The sequence below is a fragment of the Leucoraja erinacea genome, chromosome 25 (genome assembly GCF_028641065.1).
Source record: "Leucoraja erinacea ecotype New England chromosome 25, Leri_hhj_1, whole genome shotgun sequence".
In the NCBI taxonomy this organism is placed as follows: domain Eukaryota; kingdom Metazoa; phylum Chordata; class Chondrichthyes; order Rajiformes; family Rajidae; genus Leucoraja; species Leucoraja erinaceus.
In genome coordinates this window covers 21608450-21622317 of record NC_073401.1, presented here as the reverse complement: position 1 = coordinate 21622317, position 13868 = coordinate 21608450, and the positions used below count along the sequence as shown (strand labels likewise).

The window sequence follows — 13868 nt, the reverse complement described above, 5'->3', positions numbered from 1 at the left end:
AATAATCACCAGAGAGAAATATCACAATAGCTGTCCAATATGTATTCATATGCTATGAAAATGCATTAAAACGACTTCCCATCTGGACTAAAAACTCTCACGCTCACGGGATAAAGCATACAGGAGCATCAATGAGAGGGAAGATATACTTGTCCATTAAAATGCTCAGTAAATATAGATTTGAATTTATTAAAAACTAGAGGTCATTTGATTCAATAAATGACGACCACAACAAAACATTGCAATTTCAGTAAAACAAAGTGCTGAGGGGACTCAGCAGGTCAGGCGTCTGTGGAGGGAATGGATGTTTCGGGTCGGGATCTTTCCTCAATGTAATTTCAGTATATGACGTACCTGCCTCAACTTTGCCAACACGGTTAGGCACAGTACGTGAGCGCAGCAGACACACAGCACGGGCAGTTGCTGTTTGGAGTTCTTCTTGACACCAAGCATCATCCAAACTGCATGCAGGTTTTAACAGCCGGAGAGTGACATTACCAACGAGGCAGCCTGAATCAAATATAGATTTTACGGTAAGATACATGTTCACCATGATGCCATTCTGAGGTTGTGAAGCACTAAAGGCCACATCCATGAACGACTGGGACTTGATATTTCTCTTTAGAACTCTTCTGTTTGGTCATAACTTAAGTATTTGACAGCAAGCATGCAGTTAACATTGTCAAATCATGTTGGGGGTACACGTTTGAGGAGACAATCAATATTTTATTCTCATACACTAAAAGACAATGATGTTGCATGTTTTTAGGCAATATCAGTAATTTCAGACAATAGTATTTTCAGCCACCCTTTTTTTGCTTCAGCTTAGATGTGGCCCTCCAAATCCAAAGGATTGGTCAGCCTTTGCTTTCAAGTAATCAAATGATCCAACCCCCTTCCTATCAGCACTCTCAGCAGTTCAGCGTTACCTTAGCAGTGGCATAAAGGTGTAGACAATAAATGTCAGCAAAGTCACAATCCCAGAAAATGAATAAGATCAAACAAAGAAAAAAATAATCAGTAGCTGTTTATTTCAGGATGAATTAATGATTAATACATACCCAGGTTTTTTAGATCTGCTGTCAAGACACACGCACTCAAAGCCAGGAATGTTTCCTTAAGTCTGGGAGCAACGAGTGGTGATTGGAATAGTGGGAGGAACAGACGAATCAACCCAGGGATCTGCGGTGACAAACCACGGGGGTTCCTCTTTATGATGGCGTTCAGCACGTTTAGAGCAGCCTGCAAATCCTCATCTAACTGTGGGAACACAAAATTGGAATCTGTTTCTTCAAAAGCTCAATGAAGGCATTCAAAAATGGTTCAACAATTAGCCAGCGTATGGGGAACAGGTGAATAAATATGGAATAGCCGGCCAACAATATTTTGCATTCACCACACAGGTTCAATCTCGAAACCTGCTCTGGAAGATGGACATGTTCATGTTGCATAATGCAGGAATTTGCGAATTTTAAATTTCAATTTAAAATACAATTTCTCATTACCTGCACGACAAATACCCTCCAAACCAAAATTTATCAGCTGTCCTCAGATCAATTGGATTACGATTCCAAGCGCTCACTATTCTGGTTCTTTGTATGGTAATTGAGTCAACCTCATTCCCATCTCTTTGCCTCTAGCCCTGCAACTGTTCCACTTTCAGTTTGAAAACCACATGTCCATCTATATCCACCACATTTTCAGTCAGTGTTTTTAGATCATAACCACACAATGCTTAAAATGACTTTTTCTCACATCATCCTTTGATCCCTTCCCAATCACTTTAAATTGCATTTCCATTCTTGACCATGCAGCTTCTGAGAAAAGTTTCTCCCTATTTATGTATCTAAAGGTGTCATGATTTTGTTCCCCTCTCAAGCTTGTACGCTCCATGGAGAATGATCAGAAGTTGTCTCATTTGTCATTATAATTAAATCCTGCATCTAATATCAACAGCTCTAGTAAATCTTTTCTGCACACTCTCTGGGATGCTTGCATACTTCCTAATGCAGTTTCCAACAATAGATGCAGCACTTTGTAGCCTAACAGGGAATCACAAAAGCTCAAGATAACCTCCTTGCCTCTATTTTTAATGGCCAGATGAAATTTTCAAACCCCCTGCCACCTTTGAAGATGTATGCAGATACAATTCTATAATGATACGAGGCAATGTATCAGTGATTATATTTTATCTTTCCTCATTTTTCCCAAATTAGATCACTTTGTAGATCAATGCATTAAATTTCATCAGCATACGCCTACCCATTCCAATAGCCCAAGTCCCTATGAAATCGGCTATTTCAGTCTCTGTCACATTTTCAATTATGTGTTATTTGCAGTATTTAAAAATGCAACCAGCATATTCAATAATGTATAAGCAATATCTCCTGGACTGACCCAGGGGAATCATTGTCCCTCTCTCTGGTCTGAAAACACAATTCCCAAAACACTATTTTCAATCTTGAGCTAATTTCTTATTGATATCGCTATTGACTCAATAATGCTCAGCAGCCTTTTGTTTAAGAATTAATTACTGGCCTTCTGAAAGTTCAAGAGCATGTCATCCGGCAGAAACAAAGAACTGTAGATGCTGGTTAATGCACAAAAGGACACAAAGTGCTGGTGTAAGTGCCATAAGAAAATGAAATCACCCAAAATCAAAGTTAAACAAAAATCCTCTGCAAATTTAGACTGTTGTCTCAAAGTATTTGGGCTTTTCAGCGGTGCACATTCCTTTTTTGTACCTGCTTCAATCGCTTCCTGGTCGACGACTCCCTTTCCAGCTGGGTCTGCAGCATCTCCTTCTGTTTGTTGCTCAGCTGCACCTCATCCTTCAGACCTTTCTTCTTCTTAATTTCCTGTCAGAAATTATTTAATTTTAAAACGTGGTTTAAATTCTCTGCTATTCACCAGTTATTAGTTAACAGTAAACTCAAATCAAGCTTGCCTAAACTTTAATCATGAATTAATGTCAATTTCACACTCCTTCCTCATCTCAGTGTGTGACGTTTTACCTGCTGAATTTCAACAGGTCACAAAAGTGAAGCGCAAAAGCAAGTCACAAACGTGAACATTTACTACTTTAGTCACTTAAGAAACCATTTACAAATAGCCATAGGATTCTTGAATTTGAGAAGGTGCAGTTCTCTTCAGTGAGAGAGCAAATTTATGGTATAGAGATGATGCATTATCAAAGTTATAAAATTATGGCGAGAATGCAGCTCTTTGCAGATACAAAAAAAATCTAAACAAATTAAGCAGGAACGTGAAAATATCTTGTTAAATACCTCTTTAAGTTCCAAGTCAATGATTTGTTCCTTGAATGAATAAGCTTTGTTCTCTCGTTTCAGATTGGCCTTCTTTGTGGTTTCCTGTTGAGTCCTAGCACAAAACAGAATGAATCCTATATTATAACCAACAATACTGACCAGTAAGTGAAAGATCAGGCGATTCATCAATTCTGCTTCTCACCATCATGTAAATAACTGGAAGAAACAGGACACCAGAGGAAAAAAATATATCATTTTGTTCTGTTAGTGGGGTCATCAATTACCGATTGACCCCATATTATTTGGAACCAAAGTTTTACCATCATCCTCCCAGGTGTAATGAAAGGGTAGATGGAAAATACAGGAGAGAGAAAATTCCTTTGTTGTCTTTGCAGTCCAATTGTCAACAGGCAGGCATCAAAGAAATATGGTACGAAGTGTTCAGGAAAATGAAAACGAAAACGAAAAAGAAAGGTCACATCAACTTTCAGATCTTCATTGCTACTGAAAGCACAAGAAAAAGTGTTCATGAGCGAACCGATGAACTACAGAAATAACAAAATAACTTTTTTGATCACTGAATTGATAAAGAAAAATTGTTTCAGGAATCCAGTGCCATTAACACCTACATTGCAACCTCAGCCTCAAATTTAATTCAAATATTTGGCTGAAGCATGAATAACTTCCAGTGATACATCTTGCTGCACCTTTGATTCTACATTAGGTAAAAGCAAATTCTGTTACCAAAAATAATGACTGCATCGACAACCTGTGAAACAACATGACTAAATCTTAATGCTACTGCATTGAAGAAAACTCCATTCACACACGGCACATAGACAAAAAATGGCATAGAACATTTTTAGAACTTTGGTCAACAGAATGGGTAACACAAGATTTTATTACTCTACAACATGAGAACAAAATATGTGTCTATCCAAGAATACAATTTTTCACACACTCTGCAGACTAACAGGAGACATAATGGGTTTTTGTCATTACTTACATTTGAATGAACGACTTATCGTATAGCTCTCCCTCAGGAACCAGCATGATCTCATATTCCTCTTTAGTCACCAGGTGGAAAGCATGGTTTTCCAACATGCTTGTGATCAGGCTGCTCAGGTGCGGCAATACAATTGATGAAGCATGGAGCGACAGGGAAGCTATAGTGTTGATGACAGCCTAGGAGACAGGAGGTTTAAAGCATTAAGCTGTAACCAGAATACAATTGTGAATTATACAATGTTTAATTAGGTTGGTAACTACCGACTGTGTTCCTTGCATTGCGGACTAGTCTGATCTCTACATGCAGGCAACTAACAAAGGCTGTGCTTTAGGCCTTCTCTCTCTCTCACCAAACCACTCTGCCTCACCATCTTCTTTTCCTCCTTAAAGATGCTGCCTAAAATCTGCATTTTAAAACATTACATAATACAGCAAAATACAACGACGATACTCATAAAACGTATTTGCATGTTGATAATAAAAAATCATAGCCCCATAAACAAGATATGCAACATCTTGCGTTGGATCTGACAGTATTTATATTGAATGAAATACAAAATTGCCAAAGGCCAATTTCCCCCAAAATTTAAAGTTTTGATTTCAGCTCATCATTCAGGTCTTTGGTGGAAGTTGTCAATAAATATGAGAGAATATGTTTGGCCTGGTATTTTTCTTTTAAAAACATGGGATATGACTCCAAGGACAGGGTCAGCATCAGCCCATCTGCCCCTTGAGCTTGCTCCATCACTCAAAACTCAATTGTATCATGTATTGTCATTACACTGACTGGTTAGCATGGACAAAAGCTTTTCATTGTACACAGGTAGACGTGACAATAATGTGAACAATAAGGGAGATAAGTGGTATAGTGAGGGCACAACAAAGTGGTATTGAGATCAAGATTGAATCAGCCATAAACATATTGAATGGAGAAGCAGGTCCAAGAGATTGATTGGACTATTCATACTCCATTTTCCTATGATCCCGATTTTTGATGGATAATCGAATCAAGGGATATGGGGGGAAAGCAGGAACAGGGTACTGATTTTGGATGATCATATTGAAAGGCAGTGCTGGCTCGAAGGGCCTACTCCTGCACCTATTTTCTATGTTTCTATTCTGAAACTGTGCTTTCTGGTTTGAGATACCTCCATAGGCCCTTACTCTTTCACTGCGCAATTACACAGTGAAATAAAAAAGTGGCGATAATCTTATTTGGTTCAAATCTGCTATCAGTTATACATGTACCATACAGGATTAGGCTATTTGCATGCATGCCCATTCCGGAAACTGTAACCACTGCTTGGCTAATACAATAATTGTCATCGGATGTTGAACATCATCTAATCAGATTGCAATGGATGAGGTGTGCAAAAGACATATTAGCTCACCTGGTTCTTGACTATCTGAGAGTTTACACTGGGAAGAATGTCAGTCAGATGCTTTTTAATGAATTCAGAGGTGTCCAGCTTCAGTCTCAGGAGAATGGCTGACCATAGTCCCATTTGAGCAGCTTCTGCAAAAATAAACGTCCCATCGGGAGCACAGATGAGAACCAGCATGGATCTGTGAACTGCAGAGCCCAACTAGAGATTTAATCATCATCTTGAGAACCCAAAAACCAAAGAATTGGTTTAAGTTCAAGTATTTCAAATCACAGGTATAGAGGAAAAAGCATTTGACTGGTACTTTATTTGAGAATAAAGTTAATAAATAATATCAATAAATAATAACATTCCTCAGAGGAAATATGTGTAAGGAACAATACACATCAGGGCTTGCAACTTAATGACTTAACTGGAGAACACTGGATTCCCAATATCATGCAGAATTTTGTTAAAGGAGGTTTCCATTTACTGGTTTTAGTTGTGGCATTGAATTGCAGTGGAGGTGATGCTGATGCAAAATTATATCTTCAATAACATGTCTTATGGATTTCCATAAGCCCAGCTCTCCAGAATCATTTCTCTACAAAACAAACTTAACTGCTAAATGGGATTTGTTAAATTAAAAATGTTTTTTTTTTTTTAAACGTACCGCAACAATGATCTCAAAATTTTAAGAGGCTTTAAGAGTAAAAAAAAACAGACTAATGGGGACAAAACTACAAATGTGGGAAGAAAATAAATAAAAACATGTTTTCTAAACTAGCCTCTAACAGAGCAGGGAGAAAAAAGGCTCAGTATTGTTACTATATGCCAATAAGGTTAATACCGTAATTGTAAAGTTAACTATAGTTAGGTAAGACAAAGGGCCTTTACAGCTCCTCTCTGCTGAGATTTCCTCTCATTTTTCCATATTTTGTGTTGTAACATATCTGAAAATACTCCCGTCAAATTATAGTCTGGAAAAGACACCTCAGTTATTAGTGCTTTTATTCCCTACCATGTAGAGCTAACATAATGGAAGTTAAAAGAAGCAACACAAGGTAAACAGGGATGGTCACTTTCACTGATCAATGAGACCCGGAGAAGGCGGGCAAACTCAAATGCAGTCAAATCTGATAAAAGGGAAATTGTTTAAATGTATAGAACAACAATAATCTAGATTTCGCAAATTCAGAATTGGAATTTGCAGTTGTTATTAAAGAGCATTAGCAAATTGGGACAAAGCAGAAGAGTAATATTTAAATGATGGCCTCAAGATGGGTAAAAATCTTAATACAACATAGAATCAAGCAGCAATTCTGCTAAATATTAGGTTGTTGTGAAGCAATTTAGGTCGTAGGAAACACAATATAATGCAGGTTGTAAGTTCTTACATTTTTTATAAATGTTTATATTTGTGAAGATGGGTTATGCTGATAATGCAGAATTTGCTTCACATGTCTAGTACTTTTATGCAACCAAGTTAGAGACAGCCTTCAAAATAAGTTCACTTAGTGATTCCTACCTATCGATGGGTGATGTGCCATAAATACAATATCTCTGGCCAATTTCTTAGCCTCGATGACATCATTCTCCAATCCTGGGATACTTGTTATCACACATAATGTCTCGACCAGTATACGAGGTTGGACATAAAACTTTGCAGCTTCCGTGGGTTCACCCGACTCTGTTATTAACCGTTCCAGAGGGATCACCTAACAAAAAGATGCATTATTTTTGATGTATCCCTTAACAAAGCAAAGAAAGAAATCTATACCCTTTATCCAACAACACAAGATCAATCCAGCTCTTGATAAAACCAATAAATAACTGAATGATTACTGAGCAATTGCATCTAATCACTAATCGTTATCCAAGAACTACAATAATTTAATGGAACATGCAAACATTTGGCTAGGTCGGTCATGCAAAGAAATGGTGTTAATTTCTCACACACCATCCCGATGGTCAATCTGCCGTGCTGTGAAGTAAGTTTATTGTGCATTTCAGACATTTTTGCCAGATGTGTTAGCAGTTGGTCTTTATGTAAAACTTGACATCACCGTCAGTTGAAGGCCGAATCCACGCGGAGGGAAGCTGCACACTTAGTGCGAGCTGACGCAAAAATAATGGGTGTCCAACTTATCTGGTATCAAACATTGAGCCACACACAACTCTCAATCTAAATATCTCAGCACCTGCTGCAGATGACTTAACATACACCTTAAAATTCCTTCATAACACAGTACGCAGGTACTTTTGAGATTTTCTATTAATATTTCACAATTCTGAGATGCATGTACATCAATTTAACAAATGCAAATTATATACCTTGTGGGTGTTGAGAATGATTTGGAACTCTTCCAGCAGCCCGTATGCTAATTTAACACCGCCCAGTGACGAGAGCAACTTCCTGACAGTCTGCTGAGCCTGTTTCCGAACTCGCCACGTTTTACTCAGCAGCACAGTCACCAAGGCTTTGTGGTACATCCTGTAAATAGCAGAGATCACACACTTTGCAGTGAATGGATGCATCACAGCATATTAACACATTCTAAACAGGTCTTAAAAATGACTATGACTCAAGGAGCTTGTTCCCACATGATCATCAGATTAGTACCAAAGCAGCAAGTTAATCAAAAATCATGTCAATGGAAGTTGGAAAACAATTTGAAAACAATTTAAATGGACTTATTCCATCCCCATCACCCGAAGCAGTTTCAGAGTTTGATACAAAGTGCTGGAGTAACTCAGCAGGACAGGCGTCATCCCTGGAGAACATGGAGAGGTGACGTTTCGGGTTCGGACGCTTCTCCAGACTGAAGAAGAGTTCTGACCAAAATGTTGCCTATCCATGTTCTCCAGAGATGCTGCCTGTCCTGAATTACTCCAGCAATTGGTGGCCTTTTTTGCAAACCAGCATCTGCTTCAGAGTTGGACGTTTTGACAGCTGGATGATGCCAGTGGTTGGGGCAGCAGAATATTTTTAACATTGCCATGCAGCCTGTAACTATACACAATTACGTACTTCTGAACACCAGGTTGAGAAGGAACTAGGAAACTTTTCGTTGGAACTAGGAAACTTAGCTGCCTGAATGTACAGCGTTCCTGAACTACTATCTGGTTACCAAAATGCCGATACCTCAAGTTGGTGATAATATAAAAAGAGAACATGAATTTAATACATACTGGCCCTTGATTTCTGGGAGGTCTAAAAGCAGTCTCTCAGTGAGCTGCAACACTGTGCAAAGACCTGCAAAGCAAAAAAAAATAATCAATGCAAAAGAAAGATACATAGCATGTTGTAATAAACAACTCTACTGCCAAACTAAATTTCATCAGAACAAAGTTTGTTCTAAATCATCATAAGTTCCACCTCTTTAATTTAGTATCAGGAGGCATGGATGCCCAACCTTTGATCTGCTCCTTTTGGACCATCCAAGTTCCTGGTAACTTCAGGGAAGTTGGTGGAGGAGAACACAGCCATGCTAATACCATTAATTATTAAAGCTAGATTATTCGAATTTCTCGTGTTGGGGAGTATAAGTCCAGAGAACAAATGTGTCATAGACCTATTGCATAAAAGCAACTACTGGGGTTACAGAATATTTGATGAATGTTTCATACCTAATAAAATTGTAATTTGTTCAGGAAACAGTTCACAGGCAACTGACCAATGGTCATTGCAAAATTCCAAATACTCACCGTCCTCTGAAGCAAGAGAAAGGAATTTTTCAGAGGTAAAAAACTGCTTCTTCTCATCCAAAAGTAATGCCCAGAAAGTTGTCAGTTTGCTTTCTGAAAATTAAAGGTTCAAATGAACGACATCAAATGTAATACCATTAGCTTAAACAATTACTTAAATGTCCCCAACATGGTGGGAAACCAAAGGAAACCACCATACTGTACGGAATAAATAGAGAGAAGTAAGCCATTTCCATCATACATAGAGGTCATGTCAGATCAACCTGGAACATTAGCTGTTTCTCCTCTCATACAGATACAGTCTGACTTGCTGAGTATTTCCGGCATTTTCTGTTATTATTTCAGATCCCAAGCATCTGTTTTATTATTTTTATTTCCTTTATACAGTTAGATTTAGGGTTTGCAGTCACACGCATTATCTGTCTTTGCTTGATCTTTGTGTTTTTTTTGTCTAGCTAAGTAGCCAATTATAGGTCTTAGATGAAAATAAAACCAAAAATGGACCTCTACAAACACAAGCCCAAATTACTTTTCCACTCACAGAATCTATGGAACTAAATTGGTTTTTAAATAGATTGATCTGTTGCAAAAATGAAAATCAATCTACGTTAGATAGCCACAACGAGCAGAAGAACTGCAGTCAAACAATTAACATCAGTCGGGCATCCAATTTATCATATCTGATCCATTACACTTGAAAAGTAGTACATCCATTATTTTACCTGAAAAGGCTGATGTACTAAGTGTATCACTGAGACCCATTCCAAGTATCAACTAATTAGTGATTAGCTATAGGACATTAGGAACAGGGATAAAATATTATGGTAAGAGGCCAGTGCATCATGAACCTATGCACATAGCGGAGTTAAAACAAAAACAAGAGGTGCTGGAAACTGTCTATAAGCCAGTCGACATCTGTGGAGAGTGCAGCAGAGTTTTGTATGTTTAAGACCAAAATGTTAACTGTGTCTCTTGCCACAGATGTGGACTCGAGTTTAACATTTTCTCTTTTTACTCGAGATTTCCAGCATCTCATTTTGCTCTTGGAAATAAAGGAAACGTTTTTTTAAATATTCTATTCTTGATGCTAAGTTGTAGAAAGCCACCTACCGACTTGTGTGTCCACCAAAGATAGCCTGCAGATCAAAACAGCAGCTGCAACACCTTCTGTTATTATGGGAACGTGGGTATTCTGTGAGGCCACCTTTTCAACAGTCTGCAGGAATAGCGGCAACAGTTCTAATGCTTGAAGTACAGTGTCACCTGATTGGGTGGAAAAGTATCACTCAACAGTGAGTGAAAATGTTAGTGCTTATTTTTCCTCCAGTTAACAACTTTTAGGCAATGCATAAATCAATGAAAACAATGATCACATTTACAAAAGCAGCATTGTCTAATTAGTGATCAATAACAGCAACAACATGAATGCACTAGGTTGATTAATTTTGTTAACTCACAACTACATTGTCCCCTCCTCAATGTCTCAGTGCATACTGGAATCTATAAAAATGAAAGCTGCTAACACCAATGAAGAAATGTCACAACTAATTTGCTGCCTTTGAAAGGTCACCTAATTTCCAGATGCCCAACTCTCTCCAGGTCATTCCATCCAACCCAAGCTACACTTGCATGTAAAATAGTGCTGGACAACGTTTCTGGTGTACAGTATCATTTGCTACCACAAATAACGTTTAAAAAAATCAAATAACCCGGGGTCCTCAGCAAAGTTAAAGTTAAAATATAGGGTTCTCGCCCGTTGGAAACATACCTTGCAAAAAAAAGATTGGTTGTGCCTTATGGGAGGCCCATTACCTCATTCCCAGGGTTTCTCAGCTAGGGTTCTAGCTCGCACATTTCAGCAAGTTCATCAATTACTTTCCTTTATCAGTCAGCAGTGGGGATATTCATTCATAACTGCAGAGTGCTCAGGAAACAGACTGCTGGAACAACTGAGTGGGCCAGGCAACATCCGCGGGTGGCAATGGACAGATAATATTGTCGGTCGGGACCCTTCTTCAGTCTGAAGTCTTCTATCCATTTCCCTCCGTGATATTGCCTGGCCATCCAAGTTCCTCCAGCAGACTGTTTATTTTTTGTGCAGGACTCCAGCATTAGCAGTCTCTTGATAATTAACCAGCCTGGGTTCACAGCACCGAGACCTGGATAACGTCCAAGCTCAAACAGCTCAACAGGAATTAATATTCAGAGCTTCCAGGCCATGGCCATCTCCAACAAAAGCATTTGGCCATCTCCCCACGTCACAAGACGGCATCTCCATTCTGGTACAACAATTCTCCTCTCTCATCTTGCCATCCTGCGATTATTCCTGAGTAGTGCATTTCAGCCATGTATTTCTTAGCTCAGAGTTTCAACCAGTTTTTCAAGTAACTAATAACCTACTAGCAGCTACTGATGGGAAAACAGATGGGGATCACCAACTAATAGCCTATACAGATTGCAATTTGTACAACTGATCTTTTTCCAAATGGACTGGTGGTTAAAAACATTGATAACCCATTAGTGCAGATAAATTATCAGGAGATATATCATGCTAACAACAAATAAAATATTTGCAGAAGTTTTAAAACTGTACTCACCATGGAATGAGGCAAGCATACACTGCAAGTAAGCATGCCTGATAGCTGATGTTGAGGTTTTCAGGGTAAAGGCTTTCTTGAACCACTCTACCAGCTTCTTAGGGACCTCAGTGGTGAACTTGCTGCACCAGAGTGCAAGAATAGAAATGGCATGAAGCAATGTGCCCTCATGAACTGCAAGGAAAGCATATAAATGAACACATAATTTAAATTGATAAATTAAAAACTACTTAGCCTAGCATGTCTCATGATGTTAATATCAGAAAAAACACCCTTGAATCTTGCATCAACAGTATTGCGCCCCACCATCTTTTAAATGACCCGAGGAAAGTCCTGGCAAATTGACAACGTTAGCTGAAGTATGGAGATCCAAAGTCACTCACCTTCTTGTTGCAGGAAGGGAATGAACAGCTCGGTGACGGTCCCACTCAGAGTTTGACTTGACAAACCACTGACTGTGTGGTGACTGCAACTTCCAATACCTGTGCATAGGAACAAATAGTTAATCAACTGAACACTGTGTCAGGCATTTTGTGGACCAACACTCAAGATTATATGGAGAGACAAATCCTCACGTATGAATTGGTGTCTTGAATCCATTAGATAGAAACCACAAATACAAGCCCTCTTGTAGTGAACAGTGGGATCAACAGAACAGAGAGATTCCAAACTCAAGCAAATATTTGTGCTTATCAGTTGAAGATGCAGAATTTGTGAAGGAGCTCAATTGTTGTAAGAAGCATTGGAAGCTTTAAGGTAGTGTATTAGGCTACTGCTCCATCACCATGGGCCAAAACAATCAATGTTTATGTATTGCAGAATGATTGAGGTTAGGTAAGGGCAGCCAAGTGGCTTTAGTCACTTTGACAATCAAAGTTTGACATACAGGGAACAATCTTCATTTACCTCAGAGCATCAATCACAATCTAATTCATCAAATACCTCTGCATAAGCATCAATTTTCTTCTATAACAACAGCATCTGCCATTTATAGATCTATGTTTTGTTTTATTTTAAATGAAGAGCATTAAATCACTAACCTGATAGCACACTTATCTTCTGAGCCACAGCAGTCAGTTTGCCTTCAGAACCTGGATAGAAACAAATGATGGCAAAATTAACAGCTCTCATCCAACATCAAAAACCAGTGACATTAATAAATAACCATGTATTCATAGAGTTTTTGCATCCCATTGTCATTTCATGGTACTTCATAATCATGAAATGAACAGCTAGCAGATAGAGACAAGATCCCACTAAATTAAATGTGACAATTTAAGAATTAGCCTGCAGCAGCCATGCAGCATTTTGGACACTAAAGACAAAGGAACTGCAGATGCTGGATTACAAAAAAAGGCAACGTCCTGGCGTAGCTCAGTGGGTCTGGCAACATCTCTGGAGAAAATGGATAGGTAACCTTGCAGATCAGGACCGTTCTTCAGACTGATTGTAGTGGAAGGGGGAAGCTGGAAGTGTGGTGGGGGCAGGACAAAGCCTGGCAAGTGACAGATAGATACAAGTGTAGGGAAGTGGAGGGAAGGATGGTAATTGGCAGATGGCTGGAGATAGGGCAGAGATGAAAAGCCAAAAGGTAGTAAGATTAGTAAGATAAGGAAATAAGGAGATAAGGAAATAAGGAAATAAGGAGATAAGGAGATAAGGAGATAAGGAGATAAAGAAATAAGGAAATAATGAAATAAGGAAATAAGGAAAGAGGAGGCATGAAATGTGAAGCTAGAAGGAGGAATATAAGTTCATAATAAACTTTATTGTAGCACCTTACAAATACCCTTTGAAAAATTAATTTAGTACATCCACTGATTCCCCTTTATCCACGCAGAGTACTTTTCAAAGGACTCCAATAACATGGTCAACCACGTATTCTCTATTACAAGAATGCAATGTAATGTGAAAATCCTAAC

The 13868-nt window shown here is 38.6% G+C and overlaps 1 protein-coding gene across 1 annotated transcript in view; it reads right to left on the bottom strand.

Annotated features, from left to right (window-relative positions):
• gcn1 (GCN1 activator of EIF2AK4) overlaps positions 1-13868 on the bottom strand; it is an 82851-nt gene that overhangs the window by 51118 nt on the left and 17865 nt on the right. Inside the window, exons 12-25 of the mRNA XM_055656016.1 lie at positions 12987-13037; positions 12330-12428; positions 11947-12120; positions 10460-10612; positions 9350-9442; positions 8834-8897; positions 7976-8135; positions 7170-7359; positions 5669-5793; positions 4276-4454; positions 3288-3381; positions 2745-2858; positions 1062-1260; positions 355-510 (exon numbers count right to left, since the gene is read on the bottom strand). Of these exons, the coding sequence (XP_055511991.1) occupies positions 355-510; positions 1062-1260; positions 2745-2858; positions 3288-3381; positions 4276-4454; positions 5669-5793; positions 7170-7359; positions 7976-8135; positions 8834-8897; positions 9350-9442; positions 10460-10612; positions 11947-12120; positions 12330-12428; positions 12987-13037 (1851 nt within the window). The remainder of the gene's footprint in view (positions 1-354; positions 511-1061; positions 1261-2744; positions 2859-3287; positions 3382-4275; positions 4455-5668; positions 5794-7169; positions 7360-7975; positions 8136-8833; positions 8898-9349; positions 9443-10459; positions 10613-11946; positions 12121-12329; positions 12429-12986; positions 13038-13868) is intronic.